This window comes from Diceros bicornis, chromosome 23 (assembly GCF_020826845.1).
Source record: "Diceros bicornis minor isolate mBicDic1 chromosome 23, mDicBic1.mat.cur, whole genome shotgun sequence".
Classification (NCBI taxonomy): domain Eukaryota; kingdom Metazoa; phylum Chordata; class Mammalia; order Perissodactyla; family Rhinocerotidae; genus Diceros; species Diceros bicornis.
In genome coordinates, this window is record NC_080762.1 from 11,592,609 (window position 1) to 11,607,233 (window position 14,625).

Consider the following 14,625-nt stretch of genomic DNA (forward strand, 5'->3'; position numbering starts at 1 on the left):
TCACGTACCTTAGTGTCGATACTGGGTTAAAACACAGAGATATAAAAACCCTCTTTAAAAATAACATGTTCAGATTTCAAAAATAAATTCTCTAAAAAGGCTAGATCATATTCAGGTAATACTTTATTATTCTGGCTTGGAAATAATTATGACAATAAAGCTACAAAGTACCAGGAAGTTCTCAAGTTACAAGACCATCTCCCCAAAGTTATTTTATAAATCACTTGCATGGGAACATCCATGCTTTTTCCAATAGAAAATGAAAGCCTACGTAATTGTTAGGCTCTGACAAATGCTTTAAAAAGCCTCTTTAATTTATAATTCATTTCAATTCAATAAGCATTCATTGAGCCCCTAAATGCCATATGCTAAAAGATGCTGTGACAGTGTCTCTGTTCTGCAGGAACCTGCACACACAAAAATGTTCTACACGATGCATTAGTTCTTATAACAGCTCTATAAGCACTCCAGGAGATGTTAAAAGACACTTCAATCCGACAGTCAAATAAGTTACTATAATGTGGTACAATTTCCACTTTAGGACCCAAAATTTAATTTGGCATATTAAAGGCTATAAGAAGTCCCATAACAAAGAAACCCAGCTTCTCACATACTTAGTTAATAAGCAAAACTGCCTTCCGTGAACATTTAAGTCCCTTTCTCATCTCTTCCTTCTCTACCTAGCTTGACCCCCACACCGAATACATTTGACTAAACTGGAATCAGCCTCCTTTATTACCTTCTTGTCCACTCTTCCCTTCTTCTTCTTCTACCTAATCCAAGCTGGGATTAATTTAGCCATCTGCTTTTTCTGCCTTGCAGCTGCCAAGCACTGCTAGGGCAAAGTACGTAGCGGTGTCAACTGGCTCTGTTGTTAATGTTTTCTAGACATGGCCAGGCACCTAATGATGATCAATAATCTCTTCAGGTTTTCCCTTCCTAGTGTCTGTGGCAGCTGGAGTTACAAAATGTCCTACATAAAAAATACACAGCCTGAAAGTGAGGACGCAGAGATTGTACACACACATACACGTGCGCGCACACACACACACACACACTTTTAAAAACTATTTGCACAGTGCAGCTAGATAACTTGTACTTCTTGTTTTACCACACAACTTTTAGTAATAATGCAATTTTAAACTGTTTTAAACTTTTAAACAATTGATGGAATTTTGAAGTCAATACTAAGTTCATTTCACACTGATTCCACTCACACATGCTGTTTTGCTCACTGGTGCACACAGTGTTCATTAGACTGAAAAGTCTTTATATAGCTGCATCCAAGGCAGGAATCAATGCACAACTCTGAAACAATTTCAACACATTACGAGCCAATTCTTAACTCTTCTCTCTCCCCCCACCTATGGCATTAGCCCTGTATCCCAGATCAATAAACACAATCTCAACATTGAGAGAAATCTTTCTGTAAAGATGTACCTTCCCTTTCTATTAGTAAAAAGAATACCTGACATCCTGAGCTGAAGATGGGCAATAGTACTACTCCATTAGAAGCCATCATTGGGCAAGAAATGCCCCTATTTACCTGGTCGTCCACTTCCAAAGTCAACTCCATCTTTACTTAGTCTTATCTTCTTTCCTCTTGTCACAGAGAATGCAAGGTTCATTCCTTCTTTCCAAAACTAACTCTTTTCACTTCCTCTCCTCCTTTTCACCTAAGATTCCAAGGCAGTTGGATACCGCCTCACATGGGTTCCCATGGACTGCTGCACGCACTTCTGTGTTTACAGTGCTATCCACCTGTCTGTTACACCCAGGAGACCACAGGATAGGGGCCATGACCCACTCATCTTCATATCCTTGCCAGGCAAAAGGTTTGCACTAAGATGCATTAGAAGCCTCAATCTGCACAGATAACAAGATTCCCACAGAACAATGAACAGAGTTTCAGATGTGAATTGAAGGTTCAAATAATAACAGCCTACATTTATTGGTGCCAGGCAATTTTCTAAGAGTTTTGGTATAGCAATGCACTTAGTTCTTATAACAGCTCTATAAGCTGAAGAATACCATTAATTCCATTTTATAGATGAGAAAACTGAGGCTCGAGATTGAGTAACTCAGGTACGTTATGGAGCCAGGGAACCCAGGCAGTGTGGCTCCAGACCTAATCACCATGCAGAACATCTGGCCTGCTACATGGCCTCCCAAACCTCTCACTTGGATGCTTCTGGCTGAATTTAGAACCACCTCAGTGCCTAGGCTCTGGTGGTCTCTTCAGTGGCTTGGAGTCGGTAAGGGCCAAGTGGATCAGACGCCACAGGCTGCAGGAGTCCAGGGGAACCTGCTGGCATAAACCCCCTAAGGACTCTGTGTCTGGGTTAGCTCCTTAATTATCTTCCCTACTTTTCATGAGTGCCAAGGGCTAGTTTCCCTTTGTACTGCTAGACCCATTGCTTGCCTCTACCTTCCTATCACCACGAAGAGTTTCTAAAGATTTTTACAGCTAGCATAGAGAAACAGACACACTGACAAAATGACAAGAATCAGATTATCCCTACAAGGAATCCATTTGCTGAGCTTTCTTAACTCTCTTTCTTCATGGCGAGCTTCCTTCTCTTTTTTACAAAAAACTCAGCTTAACAAGCCAAAAGTAATTAGAATTAAAGTAAGATTCACCTACATTTCAGAGACAAAACGAACTAGTACTATTCCCTCTTCACACCACTTAAGGTCACCTGGCTACAGGGGTAGTGGCCCCTGCACCATCCACTCCAATCTCTCTCCATGTAGGACTAAGGGAAGACATGAGTTGGGAAGAGCATCTCTCCCAGAGCTTGAATGAAGAAGAACATAACTCTGCTTAACAATTAAACCAAGAAGACAACACCATTTTCTTTTACCATTTTAGTCTCTCTTTAGTCTCTCTCACCATTTTAGTCTGGTAATCAGACTGAAATTCTTTCAGAGAAACTCCACATCTTCTTTCCTAAACTCATTAAGAAATGCATTGTTTTTCAGAAAAATAAGCCAAACAAATACCATTTTTATATGCCGGCTTTTTTGCTTTTCTCCTTTCATCTTTATATGCTCAATTTTTCCCTATCATTGACTTTATCACTTCCATTCCTCTCATTTTTCTATCTTCTTAAAATTTAGTGGACAAATCCTCCAACTTCAGATTCACCTCTACCCAATCTCTCACTCCTTCCAATGCCCTCACTTTTTAACTCCATTTAATTCTCCCAACACCCCCTTTTTTTTTTCCTGGTAAACAAAGAAATGTCTCTTACGACGGCAAGGCATCTTTGATCTTCATGTGGGAAATGTCGTTGTAGAGTGCGATGGAAACAACCTCCTCCATGGGGCAAATGAGGCCATACTCCTCACAGCCATTTTCAATGACCAGAGGATCGGACTTGTGAGGGTCAAACATGATGTTGTTAGGAGTGACAAGCATGACACCTCCGACCACACCCTGCAGGAGACAGGCACAGGACAGAATCACTACAGGCAAGATGCAACCAACCACAGCAGCTTTGATGAACTCATGCTGCCATTCCATTGACTTTGTGAACCACAGGATCCTACATGACAATCACATCCCCTCCATGAGGGCTGGAAAATCAGGCTGAAGAAATGCAATGCTGGGTGCTGTGTGGTGAGGCAGAGAAAACAGACTTGTCTTGCTATGGCAATCAACAGAGCCTGGTTTTGGCACAGCTGCCACATCAGTACAATTGTGGTAGGATCTTGGAGTACACATGTATGTCTCAGATTCTCCAACCCTGTCTGTAAAATGAGAGGGGCTGTCCCAAGAGCTTTCCTGATTGAGAACTGAGTGCTTCACAATTCACTTAGCACATATGCACCACGTGTCCAGCAAGTGCGTGGTACTGTGCTAAGGGAGCGGCTGTCTCAGAGTCATGCCGCCAAAGAACAGTCCTACTATTTTTCTCTAAAATTATTAGAAAGCCTACATCCAACAAAATTCAACACAAATGGGAATATGAAGTTTTTGCAGCCAGAAGCGAAAATAGCTGAACTATGGAAATTAAAAGCAGAAAACAGTAGCTTGGTGGGAACTTAAAAGGCTGAAGCTTGGTCAGTTTACATTATAGACCTTGCTGGCCGCAAGGTCTATATTATCTGCCAGGGACAGCAGGATACAGATGACTCTCTTTAGGTAAATAATTTATTTTAGTACTGTTAATGAGTTTAGTGATCATCTTTGTGAAAAGTTTTCCATTTCATGCATTACTTATTCTTGGTGGCCAAACTTTTAAGTGCATATCAATAATGTATTTTCCTACCATTTGAACCTGGCATGAAGTCTCTACTACGAGCACAGGAATTCACTTTATATCAACATAACCCTTTTTTTAAGAGGCTCACTAGAAGTCAGATTTGTTCTTTGTAAAAAATTCCAACCACTAAAAAACTAAAAATATGACATAGCAGACATTTTTCATACTAGCATCTCCAACAGCAAACGGGTTGAGAGGTTACTGTTTTTCCAGGTTAAGTGCTAAGCTCTTTACATGAATTCTCTTTTAATTACCATACTCTATTAGTTAAATTTATTATTGTTCCTATTTTATAGATGAGGAAAATGGAAGCTTAGGAAATTTACATACTTTGCCCATGGTTTCAGAGCTAGTGGGTAGTAGAGTTGGAATTTAAATTTCAACTTAAGTTCAGTGAGTCTGACTCCAGAATTTGCTGTTAAACACATTCTATACTGTCTCCCTAACAATTTATAGGCCAAGAACTGAAAGATAAAGTCATAAATCCAAGGTCACAAAGAATCACATTTCCGCTCAATGATCACTATTCCCTCAGCAAGTAACATGCCAAGGATCCATCAGGGGAAAACTAATGGACAGCCACGAAATCTTAAGCTGAAACTACGGGTAAGATATTTTAATGTAGCCTGCCTTCAGAAATTTGGAACCTAGTTTAGTTTTCCATAGATCCCAAGAAAAGGAAACAATTACATTGCCATATACCTTTCCATCGGTGAAGTATCGACAATTCATTTTTAAAAATTTTACCACGCCTGGCTCATCTTCTTCTGAAGTGGATGATAAGACTCTTTCAATAGGTTTTAAGGCCTTTCTTGCTAAGTCAGCATCCTTTAGAAAGCAAAAATTTCCAAAATCAAATAGAAGCCCTTTTTTAAAACAGATTATTTATATAAATCAAGCCACATAAATTCCCTGTAACTGTTTCTATTTGACTTGAACGTAAAAAAAAGCAAATGTTCTTTGTCCTTCAAAATTATCACAAATATAACAATAAGTATCCAAATCAAACCAAGATTAAAAAAAAAAAAAACAAGTGTATTTGTATGAACCCATAAAAATGGCTCATCACTGTCTTTAGAAAATGACCTAAATCAAAGAATTTGTATTTGACTCATGCTTCAAATCCTTCAGAAAAAGGAGTAAAAGTAGCACAAATAAACTATCGGTCTCACTGAGAGTTTAACTACATACTTTTATGTAAATGAGGCATGCATTTCTGCCTTTGAGACCTAAATGTGAACAAGTTTCTTTTGGTTAGCTTGCATTCTCTCAACTAATGACAAATTACTTAACCCCACCCCTTTGAGGGGAATTTCAGATGAAATCTTGTAAAAATAGCATATAGAACCCAAAAAATATTTTTGATAAATATGAACATCAGTGCGTGAATGACATACATACAGGCAGTTTATCATATTCTGCATCTGATGATGAAGGAGAGACAGTAGCACCAGGACTGGAAGATGATAACCTTATGGTACCGGAAGGAAAGTTGGCATCTGGCACAAAAAGAACCTGAGAATGGGAAAGAAAAGCTGGTTGAGTACCAAGAATCAGGCAAACCACTAGACAGTGTTTAGATCAGTTATTCTCTGCACAGTACCATGCTAGGTGCATGACTAAGACCAAGCTGGCTTTCACAGAACTCATCCGCAACTTGGGGTCTTCTAGACTAATCCATGAAATGATACTCAGCAATATGAATGTGTGCAGTGAAAAAGGTACAGAACACACCTGTAGACACTGCCAGAGCTCAGAAAAGGGGAGATCAAGGTGGGTGCAAATTCTGGGCAGGTCAAGTCAAACGCGTGGGTCCAAGTGAAGCCTTGAACAGTAGGTAGGATTTGGATAGGGAGGGAAGAGTCTTCCAGGGAAGGATACTAACAGTACAAGGGAATAGAGGAGAGAGCAGCATGGAATGCTTCTAAACATAACACCTGTGTCAGGAAGAAATGGAACAAATCCAGGCTTGCTAAGTCTGAGCAGGCTGAGTGCTAACGTAGTGAGTCCTTATACGATAAACTATACAAGGTAGAATCAATAATCTCAATAATTTCTCTTCCATCATTGTCTGGGTTATCTAAAACCAAAAACTAAAATCCCCCAAATTGTACAAAATAGTCTCTTTCTGCAAAACGCCCTAGTTCTCGAAATATTATTATGATCCTGTCATTCAATACTCTTTTAATGAGACATGCTACATTTTGGCATATATCAAGTACAGTCTGAAAATGATGACCTCTAATATTATAAAACAGAATTCAGAACTAATCACATAACAACTGTTCAATATTATTATCGATGCTCTCCCATCCTTCCAGTCATATCTCTGTTTTAACTTGAGTTATTTAAATCTCTCTTCAATCCAGAAAAAAATTGAGGCAACAACAAAAGACACATTATGATAAAGCTAGGAAAAACATCAAGGAGAAATAAGATGTGGACTGATTACTATGGAAAATATGTGCTCCAAAATGAACAAACACTTCTTGAGAGGTGGCCCATAAAACTGGCTCTAAGTTTCCAAATAACCAATGCAAAGGGATAGACGTCATTAGTTAGCAGAATTCAATTTCCATAAGATAAAAACAAATCAGTTTCTCAGAAGTACAAATATTCTCCATTAAGTCTCTTAAGGAGTGTCCTAGACTGAACTGTTCATCCTTGACACATCGACAGCAAATACAATAACCAGTTTTAGAGGACTGTTCTTTATTACGTCTTCAATGTGGGTCAAAGGCAAACGCCAAGGTTCAAAGTTCCATAAAAGCAATTTACAAAGAGCGTAAATTATGTGGTCTTGGTATACAGCTCTCTTATTTATCTTATGTATCTAGACTAGAGGAATGAACGGATGGCATTTCTTCCAAGCAATCCTCCATTCACATCTTTTTTGCATCTGAGCTCTTGACAAGCGTTAGGCAACATACGTTGAGATTCTATTGTCTGACGTGTTCTAAATGCCAAATCAAAGGGGCAATTCCTGTGCTTAAACAGTTCATTGCACTGTAGACAGAGGTGACAAGTGAACGCTGGGAAGCTTAGCCAGAAAATGTGCTACCTCAATGTGGATGTGAGCCTGGATTGTGGGCAGGAGTGAAGTTTTCCTATTGGCTTCAGAAAATCATTCTGGGTCTGCTCCAAAACATAGGCAAATGGGGGATTTGAGGTCCTCAAGTTCTTTACCATAAAACAACGCTGTCATTACTTTAGCCTAGAAATTTTTCTAAGCACGTGTAGCCAAGGTGCCCCATGAGTATAAAAACGTCTTAAACCAGCTATCCGCAAGGTAACTTCTGAATGTGCTCAAGATAAACTACTTGAAAAAGTATCTTCTTTGTACATGTTCTCAAATTTGATAGAAATTTCAGCACTAATAGCCAAACTCAGGATCTTCCAAAAATTTTTTATGCCTCAGTTACTTCTTTTTAAGTTTGTCTGATATTGTTTTTGGTCTTCTGAAGCAACAAAAAGTCTAGAGTAAGATTTAGTTCAATAAGCTTCCAGGTAACCTCCTCTGAAAAGTCACTTCTTACATGTGTCACTCACCCAGCCAGACCAGCTTCCTTTCCTACCTCAATATAACCATCAAATCAGTCTCTGGAAGGGTGAGTCTCAAGTTTTCTGGAGCCAGAACAGATAAAACTGGTTTTGATTTATCAGATCTACTGAGATGAGAGGGATACCTACACCTCAAGCACCAAGATAGAGTATTTAAAAATCCTTGACAGCGAAAGGTCATCTACAATTTTTGTAAGCCCCTCAATCAATTTCACTCTTCTCAATTTCTTATCTTTGCCAGCAAAATCATGAGTACAGCTGGGGCCTGGGACAGCTAACAGGTATATGAGGGTTGGACAGCACAGCGAAGGCTACAAGGGACATCTGAGATAATGCAGCCCAAGGCCTAATTTCAGAGATTAGGAAACTCAGGTCCAAAAAGGAAGTGACTTGTCCAGGTCAAATAGCTACTACACGGCCAGTCAGAAACAAAGATCTGGGGCTCCTGTTTCTGGTATTTTTACCATTATAGTAGGCAGATTAAAACAGTCTTTATACCTCCTATTGGCTACTGGAACCTAATCTAGTACCAATATTTTGTTTATGGACATAGTAAAAAAAATAAAAAATCATCCTAAATTATTTTACTAAATTTCAGTGACTATAGTCTTCAGCTTTGAATTAGTAAATATATGGCTAGGCTCTTCACTATGGGTCAGTTCACATTATGCAACAATATCCCAGGTCATTAAAAAAAAAACCCAAAAAAGAGATTGAAATCAACCATTAATTTTCCTAGAGATGAAAACTTATTAATTTTTGAAAAGTTTGAACACACATTTCTGCTCAGGTACCTGGTACCAGAAGTATACTAAGTTCTCCTTTTGACAAGAACATAAACACTAAAAGCACAATAAACTGGCCAACTTATGCCCTACTGGCTTCACGTGCTGCCCTTGAAAGAAATGCAAACAACAAGATCACCATTCCCTGAATGAAGTTGTACTTAAAAGTAGTAGTATCTCTCCTGAAAGAATTAAACATCACTATAATGCAGAGATGCAGGAAGATGCTCAAATAAGCCAACAACAGAACACGTATGTGCTCATGGCAACCAAGCAGTTCTGTGGATAGAACTGGAAACCTGGCCCACTGGCCTAGGGTCCGCCAATGACTGGGCTACTTACATTTACCAGCTAAATGTAGTTGTTTTTTTTTTTTGTGAGGAAGATCAGCCCTGAGCTAACATCCATACTAATCCTCCTCTTTTTGCTGAGGAAGACAGTCTCTGAGCTAACATCTATTGCCAATCCCCCTCCTTTTTTGTTTTCCCTTTTTGTCCCCAAAGCCCCAGTAGATAGTTGTACGTCATAGTTGCACATCCTTATGGTCGCTGTATGTAGGACGCGGCCTCAGCATGGCCGGAGAAGCAGTGCCTCGGTGTGCGCCCGGGATCCGAACCCGGGCCGCCAGTAGCGGAGCGCGTGCACTTAACCGCTAAGCCATGGGGCCAGCCCTAAATGTAGTTTTAAAGTAGAAATACAAGAATATCTTATTATTTAGAAGGTACTGAAGAAAATTTGCTGGATTAACCAAGAGTGGCAAAATTACACAATCTGTCAATTTCATTCCGTTTAACAAATAAAGTAGTGAAAACCTGAGGAAAAAATTTGTGTGGCCTTTTCTTGACAGTCCTGCTGAATGTCTCGGCCTTTGCCAGAATGACTATTTTTGTTATGGTATCAGATCAAAACAAAATTCTGCCTAATTTAAAATAAACTGATAGCCATAGTGTACCCCAGGAATGGAATAAACTGAAACTTGCAATTCTAAATTAAACATTCTAAGAATATCTGTCTTCTACAGATATTCTACAGGGACAAAAGTCACATTAATTTCACTTCTCTTGGTGCCCTAAGAAACACCTGCAACATAAACTAATGACAGTTAAGTAAACTGTGTTATCATTTGCAAAGCATTCATCTCTGAACAGTTCACAAGTACGTTTAGAATTCTTGGACCTAGAGAAGAGTAAAGACCAAACCAATGCACCTTATCATTGATAATAATCCTGTGACACCCATAGTAAGGCATTTTTACAAATGGTAATAAAAGATGAATGCCAAATTTCTAAAGTAATATTTAACAGGAAAATCATTACCTGGCCTGGAACAATAGTATGTGTGAAAAGTTTATTCATTTCCACTAATTTATTGGGAGTGATGTTAAACTTCAGTGCTATAGAGTTCAAGGTGTCCTGACTTCCAGCCTAGAATAATCAAACAAACAAGATTTAATACACAAAGCAAAACCCCCACAAACTTCCTTTTGATAGACATTATTTGTGATATGAGTGAATAAAAAAGTAATACATACATCCAGATGTATTAGGAAATAGAGTGAATATATTCTCAATTCTTAACAAGAAAAGTCTTAAATGTTATTCATTTCTGGGTTCTGTTACCTTCAGATTTCACTGTGCACTAATAGATTTCTAAACTTACTTTGGCACAACTTAAGTGCATGGAGTAGAAGCCCATGACATATAACATAAAACTGTAAGATGAAAAGAAATAAAACACACACACATACCACCCCCATATGGAAAACGGGACTACTTTCCCTTTGCATTTTTCTGTCGATCTGCCCGTGTCTTTACTGCACTTTAGGCTCCTGCATGGTGGCCTGTTAATGGTCATTTTCCCCACAGTGCCCAACACAGAGCAGGCACTCAAATATTTGATGAATGAATACAGTGAGTGGCAGGGAAAACTACAAGACATTCAGATTAGCTACCAATAATTGTTCCCTGTCGTTAAAATGACAGTTTCCCTTGGTCAGCCAAATTAGTGTTGTTCTCTAAATCTATATAACTTGGGATATACATCCCAGGTATGTATGTTTCTTTTCTTCTCCAATAGAGGGAAAATAGGAATAAACAGGCAGCGAGAAGATGAGAAACTTCCCAGTAAAAAAGTTCCCCCCAAAAAGAAGTCTGCTCCTGTGGTCAGGTCAATATCCCAGGACAGACTCCCTGTCTGGCCGGGGTCACTGGATGGAACTTGTTAGTGGGAGGTCACTCTGGGGAATGCCACTGACAAGTTCCCATCTATAGTTCTGGGTCAAGATGGGTGGCTGCCCCTATAAGTAGAACTGGCTCCACAGGTAAGCCTTGAATCTGGAGGAGACGTGAGGTAGCTGTAGAAGGTTGTGGACTGATGAAAAGACAGCTGTAGAATTAAACTCCCCACTGCCCCTACTGTCAGAAACCCATCAACTAGACGAACTGTCTCAGGCTAATAAAGTTCATAGTTAGGATTACACTATAATTACCTCAAAGCCTTTCTAGAACAAGTTAGGATATAAATACATGTCTTTTAAAAAATCATTGAAAACTTAACAACATATGCTCCTACCTCTGGGCAAAGTCATCTCTACTAAAAATGAAAAAAATGTTTTAAAATATATATTTTCCAATATTATACATTTATATAATATATTCAAATTCAGGGGTTTTCAGGATTTAGAGTCAGGACAAGACACAGATTGAGAATACAGACTGGAGCCAGACTGTTGGATCTGAATTCCAGATCTGCCACTTGTTAGCTGTGTGACTTTAGGTCATTTGCGTAACTTCTGTGTCTCAGTTTCTTCATCCATGAAACAGACATAATTGTAATTTCTGCTTCATAGCACTTACTACATGGCAAGTGATCAATAAATTAGCTTCACATTTTTGTGAAAAAACTTGTAGAAGATACTGCATACAGGGGGTTCAGAGAAGGAGAAAAACTCTAACAGGGGACGGCCCCATGGCATAGTGGTTAAGTTTACCGCACTCTGCTTCAGCAGCCTGGGGTTCATGGGTTCAGATCCTGGGTGCGGACTTACACCACTCATCAGCCATGCTATGGCGGTGACCCATATACAAAATACAGGAAGACTGGCACAGGTGTTAGCTCAGAGCCAATCTTCCTCAAGCCAAAAAAAAAAAAAAAAAGAGGAAGATTTGGCAACAGATGTTAGCTCATGGAACCTGCAGCAAAAAAAAAAAAAAAACTATAACAATCTGGAGTTGGTAGTAAAGGATCAGACATACATACAGAACCAAGCCACAGACCTGGGAAAGATGCTGGTATCACTAAAGGTTTAAAACTAAGCCAGAATGCTTGAACATCCATAGCTCAAGAGCGATATGAGCAATCTCATAAGTGCTAGCATGGTTCTCTAAACATGAAGTTACGAATCACCTTTTATTTCCAATGACAAGTACACAACATAATTTGCCAAGTAAAACTAATCTCCATAACATATAAATCAAACAGGTGGACATAGCTGTATGACTAATTTGATGACCTGTTCATAGTAATGAACTTGGGGGTTGCTTTTTACTCTCACTGCGTTGCTTAGTATATGCTATGTGAAGTGTCTCCTAGCAAACAAACACTTCTCATTTCTTTGAAGGGGCTTGTGAATCACACTGCTGGACACACACATGGCTTTAGAACGAATATTGTTGTTAATGATAAATAATCCAACACTTCCTGAGTGCCTGCTATGAGGTAAGGCACTGCGCTAGGTGTTACAGGGTCAACAACATATTATAAACAGTGGCAATGGGAGATATATAATCACCCAAATCCTTTTTGGAAAGGATTTGGAAAGGACTACACCTATAAGCCAGAGAGAGACGTCTAGAGATGTTCACAGAGCACTGAGCATGAAATGCCTGTGCCAGGGCTCTTTAGTGCGACTCTACAGAGGCCTGGAGAAGATTCACATTCCAGAAGAAATGCCAGGGAGGGATCAGGTCTTGCTGTTTGCCTTATACAGAGCTGTCATGGCACACAAGTAATGAGTATAAAATAAATACACGTTAGGAAAACACGACCAGGCAATGGCAACAGCACTTAATTTCTTCTTACAAGTCAGAGAACACTCCTCGACAAAGCCATCTCAGAGTGAATTAAAACAGATCTATAACTGAGTGCCATTTTGTGCCAGGTCTAGGATAAACAAGACAGAGCCCTGGCCTCCAGGAGCTCATGGTGCAGTGAGAGAGAGGAACACGTGGCACACAGTGTGGAGCAGCAGTCATGGACACATGCATAGCTTTATTCACCTACTGATCCAACAATGTGGAGGTCAACCCCCTGCAAGGTACCAGAAATACAATGGTGACCAAAAAGGGGTCTAGTCTCTCTCCATGGATAGGTGAATTAAGGAATAAGACAGACATTAAAATAACAATTAAGGAATAAGACAGACATTAAAATAACAATCACACTAGTGACTCAGTAATGTTAAATTGAGATAAATTATGTAAAGGAACATGATTCTAGAAAGAGTGAAATGACAAGATCTGGCCTAGACTTGCCAGATGGTCACAGAAGGTAAGACTGAACATGGAGAGTAAGGGGAAGATGTCAAGGATAAGGTTCCGGCTTGTACAAATGTATGGATGATGGAACCATTGTTTCTTGAAAAAGGACCAAGCATGGGGGTCTAAGTGAATATGTTGAGTAGGTAACTAAATCTATGGTTTTGGAACTCAAAAATGATGTATGGGATGTAGACCTAAAATTGGTAGTCACTGGCACATCAAAGGTAATTCAAGTCACAGGTTCATATGAGATTGCCCAGGGAGAAAATAAGGAGGGAAGAGAAATGACCTAGAACAAGTCTTAAGAAGCTTCATTATTTTATGGTTATACAGGAGGAATGCAGCTAAGGGGCAGGATGTGTCAGGGAGAAACATGTAAATCTAGTAATATTAACAAACATTCACAACATCCTGTTTATACTTACAGTGTATTCCATGGTACCGTGGGGCTTCTGAACCACCATCTTCTTCTCTTTTTTATCATGTGTTTTGTTTTGATTGTCATCTGAAGAATAAAATGTATGTAAATGAATAACTTCAGTTTCAGTAATTGAGGATAGGGTAATCTACAGTATATTAAAACCCCACTTTCAAACTGACTTAAAAAAAAGACACGAACAGAAAAATGTACTAAGGGCACAAATAGACCACGTGCATAAAAACATATTGTTCGTCAACGAACACTTGAATAAATGATTAATGTTAACTGTAACCAAATAGTACAAATAACAATGAGGTAATGTTTCACATTAAACTATTAAAATAATAGTTTGAATGATAATGTATAATGATGATGAAAGAGTAAAACCAGTGTAGTTATGATATAAATGACGCATAACGTAAAACAGTACAGCCTTTTTAGAAAGTGATTTGTCAATATGTAACAATAGCCATAAGAATGTTCATTCTTTGACTCAGTAATCTTTGCTTAGGAATTTATCCTAAGGAAAAATCCAAAAGGAGAAAAATGCTATATGTCACAGCATATGGTTACTACACTACTACTACTAATAAAACTTGGAAAGACCTATGTCCAATAACATAGTAAGATGAACTAAAGATTTTGCTCTTTTTATAGATCAAAAATGGTCAACCTTTGGCAGCTGCGTGTGATTGAACTTAATTGTTATGGTTAAATACGTCTTGATATATGAAGCCAAATATAGAAAACCAGAGAGACATACTGCAACGGATAAAAATATAAGTGACAAAAAGAATATAAAATTTAACTATGAAACAATGCTCTAACTTGTACGTGATCAGAAAATTGAAAATTAAGGAAAGTTTGGAAGACAGCAGCATAGGAGAATCCAGAGCTCGCCTTCATCCATGGACACAACAAACCTACAACTACCTGTGGACCAACTTCCTCTAAGAGAGATCTGGAAACTGGATGAAAAGAACCCCCACAATGAAGGACAAGACAGAGAGTAGTGCAAAAAGCAGAGATACAGCCATGCTGAGTAAAAAAAC

General features: G+C 38.9%; 1 protein-coding gene across 4 annotated transcripts in view; it reads right to left on the minus strand.

Annotated features, from left to right (window-relative positions):
• The window catches only part of NCOA7 (nuclear receptor coactivator 7), a 149,857-nt gene that overhangs the window by 49,736 nt on the left and 85,496 nt on the right, over window positions 1-14,625 (minus strand). For all 4 annotated transcript variants that reach the window (XM_058566351.1, XM_058566352.1, XM_058566350.1 and 1 more), the window contains 5 exons: window positions 13,578-13,657; window positions 9,931-10,038; window positions 5,670-5,783; window positions 4,971-5,096; window positions 3,255-3,439 (listed from right to left, as the gene is read on the minus strand). In XM_058566351.1, coding sequence (XP_058422334.1) covers window positions 3,255-3,439; window positions 4,971-5,096; window positions 5,670-5,783; window positions 9,931-10,038; window positions 13,578-13,657 — 613 coding nt within the window. The remainder of the gene's footprint in view (window positions 1-3,254; window positions 3,440-4,970; window positions 5,097-5,669; window positions 5,784-9,930; window positions 10,039-13,577; window positions 13,658-14,625) is intronic.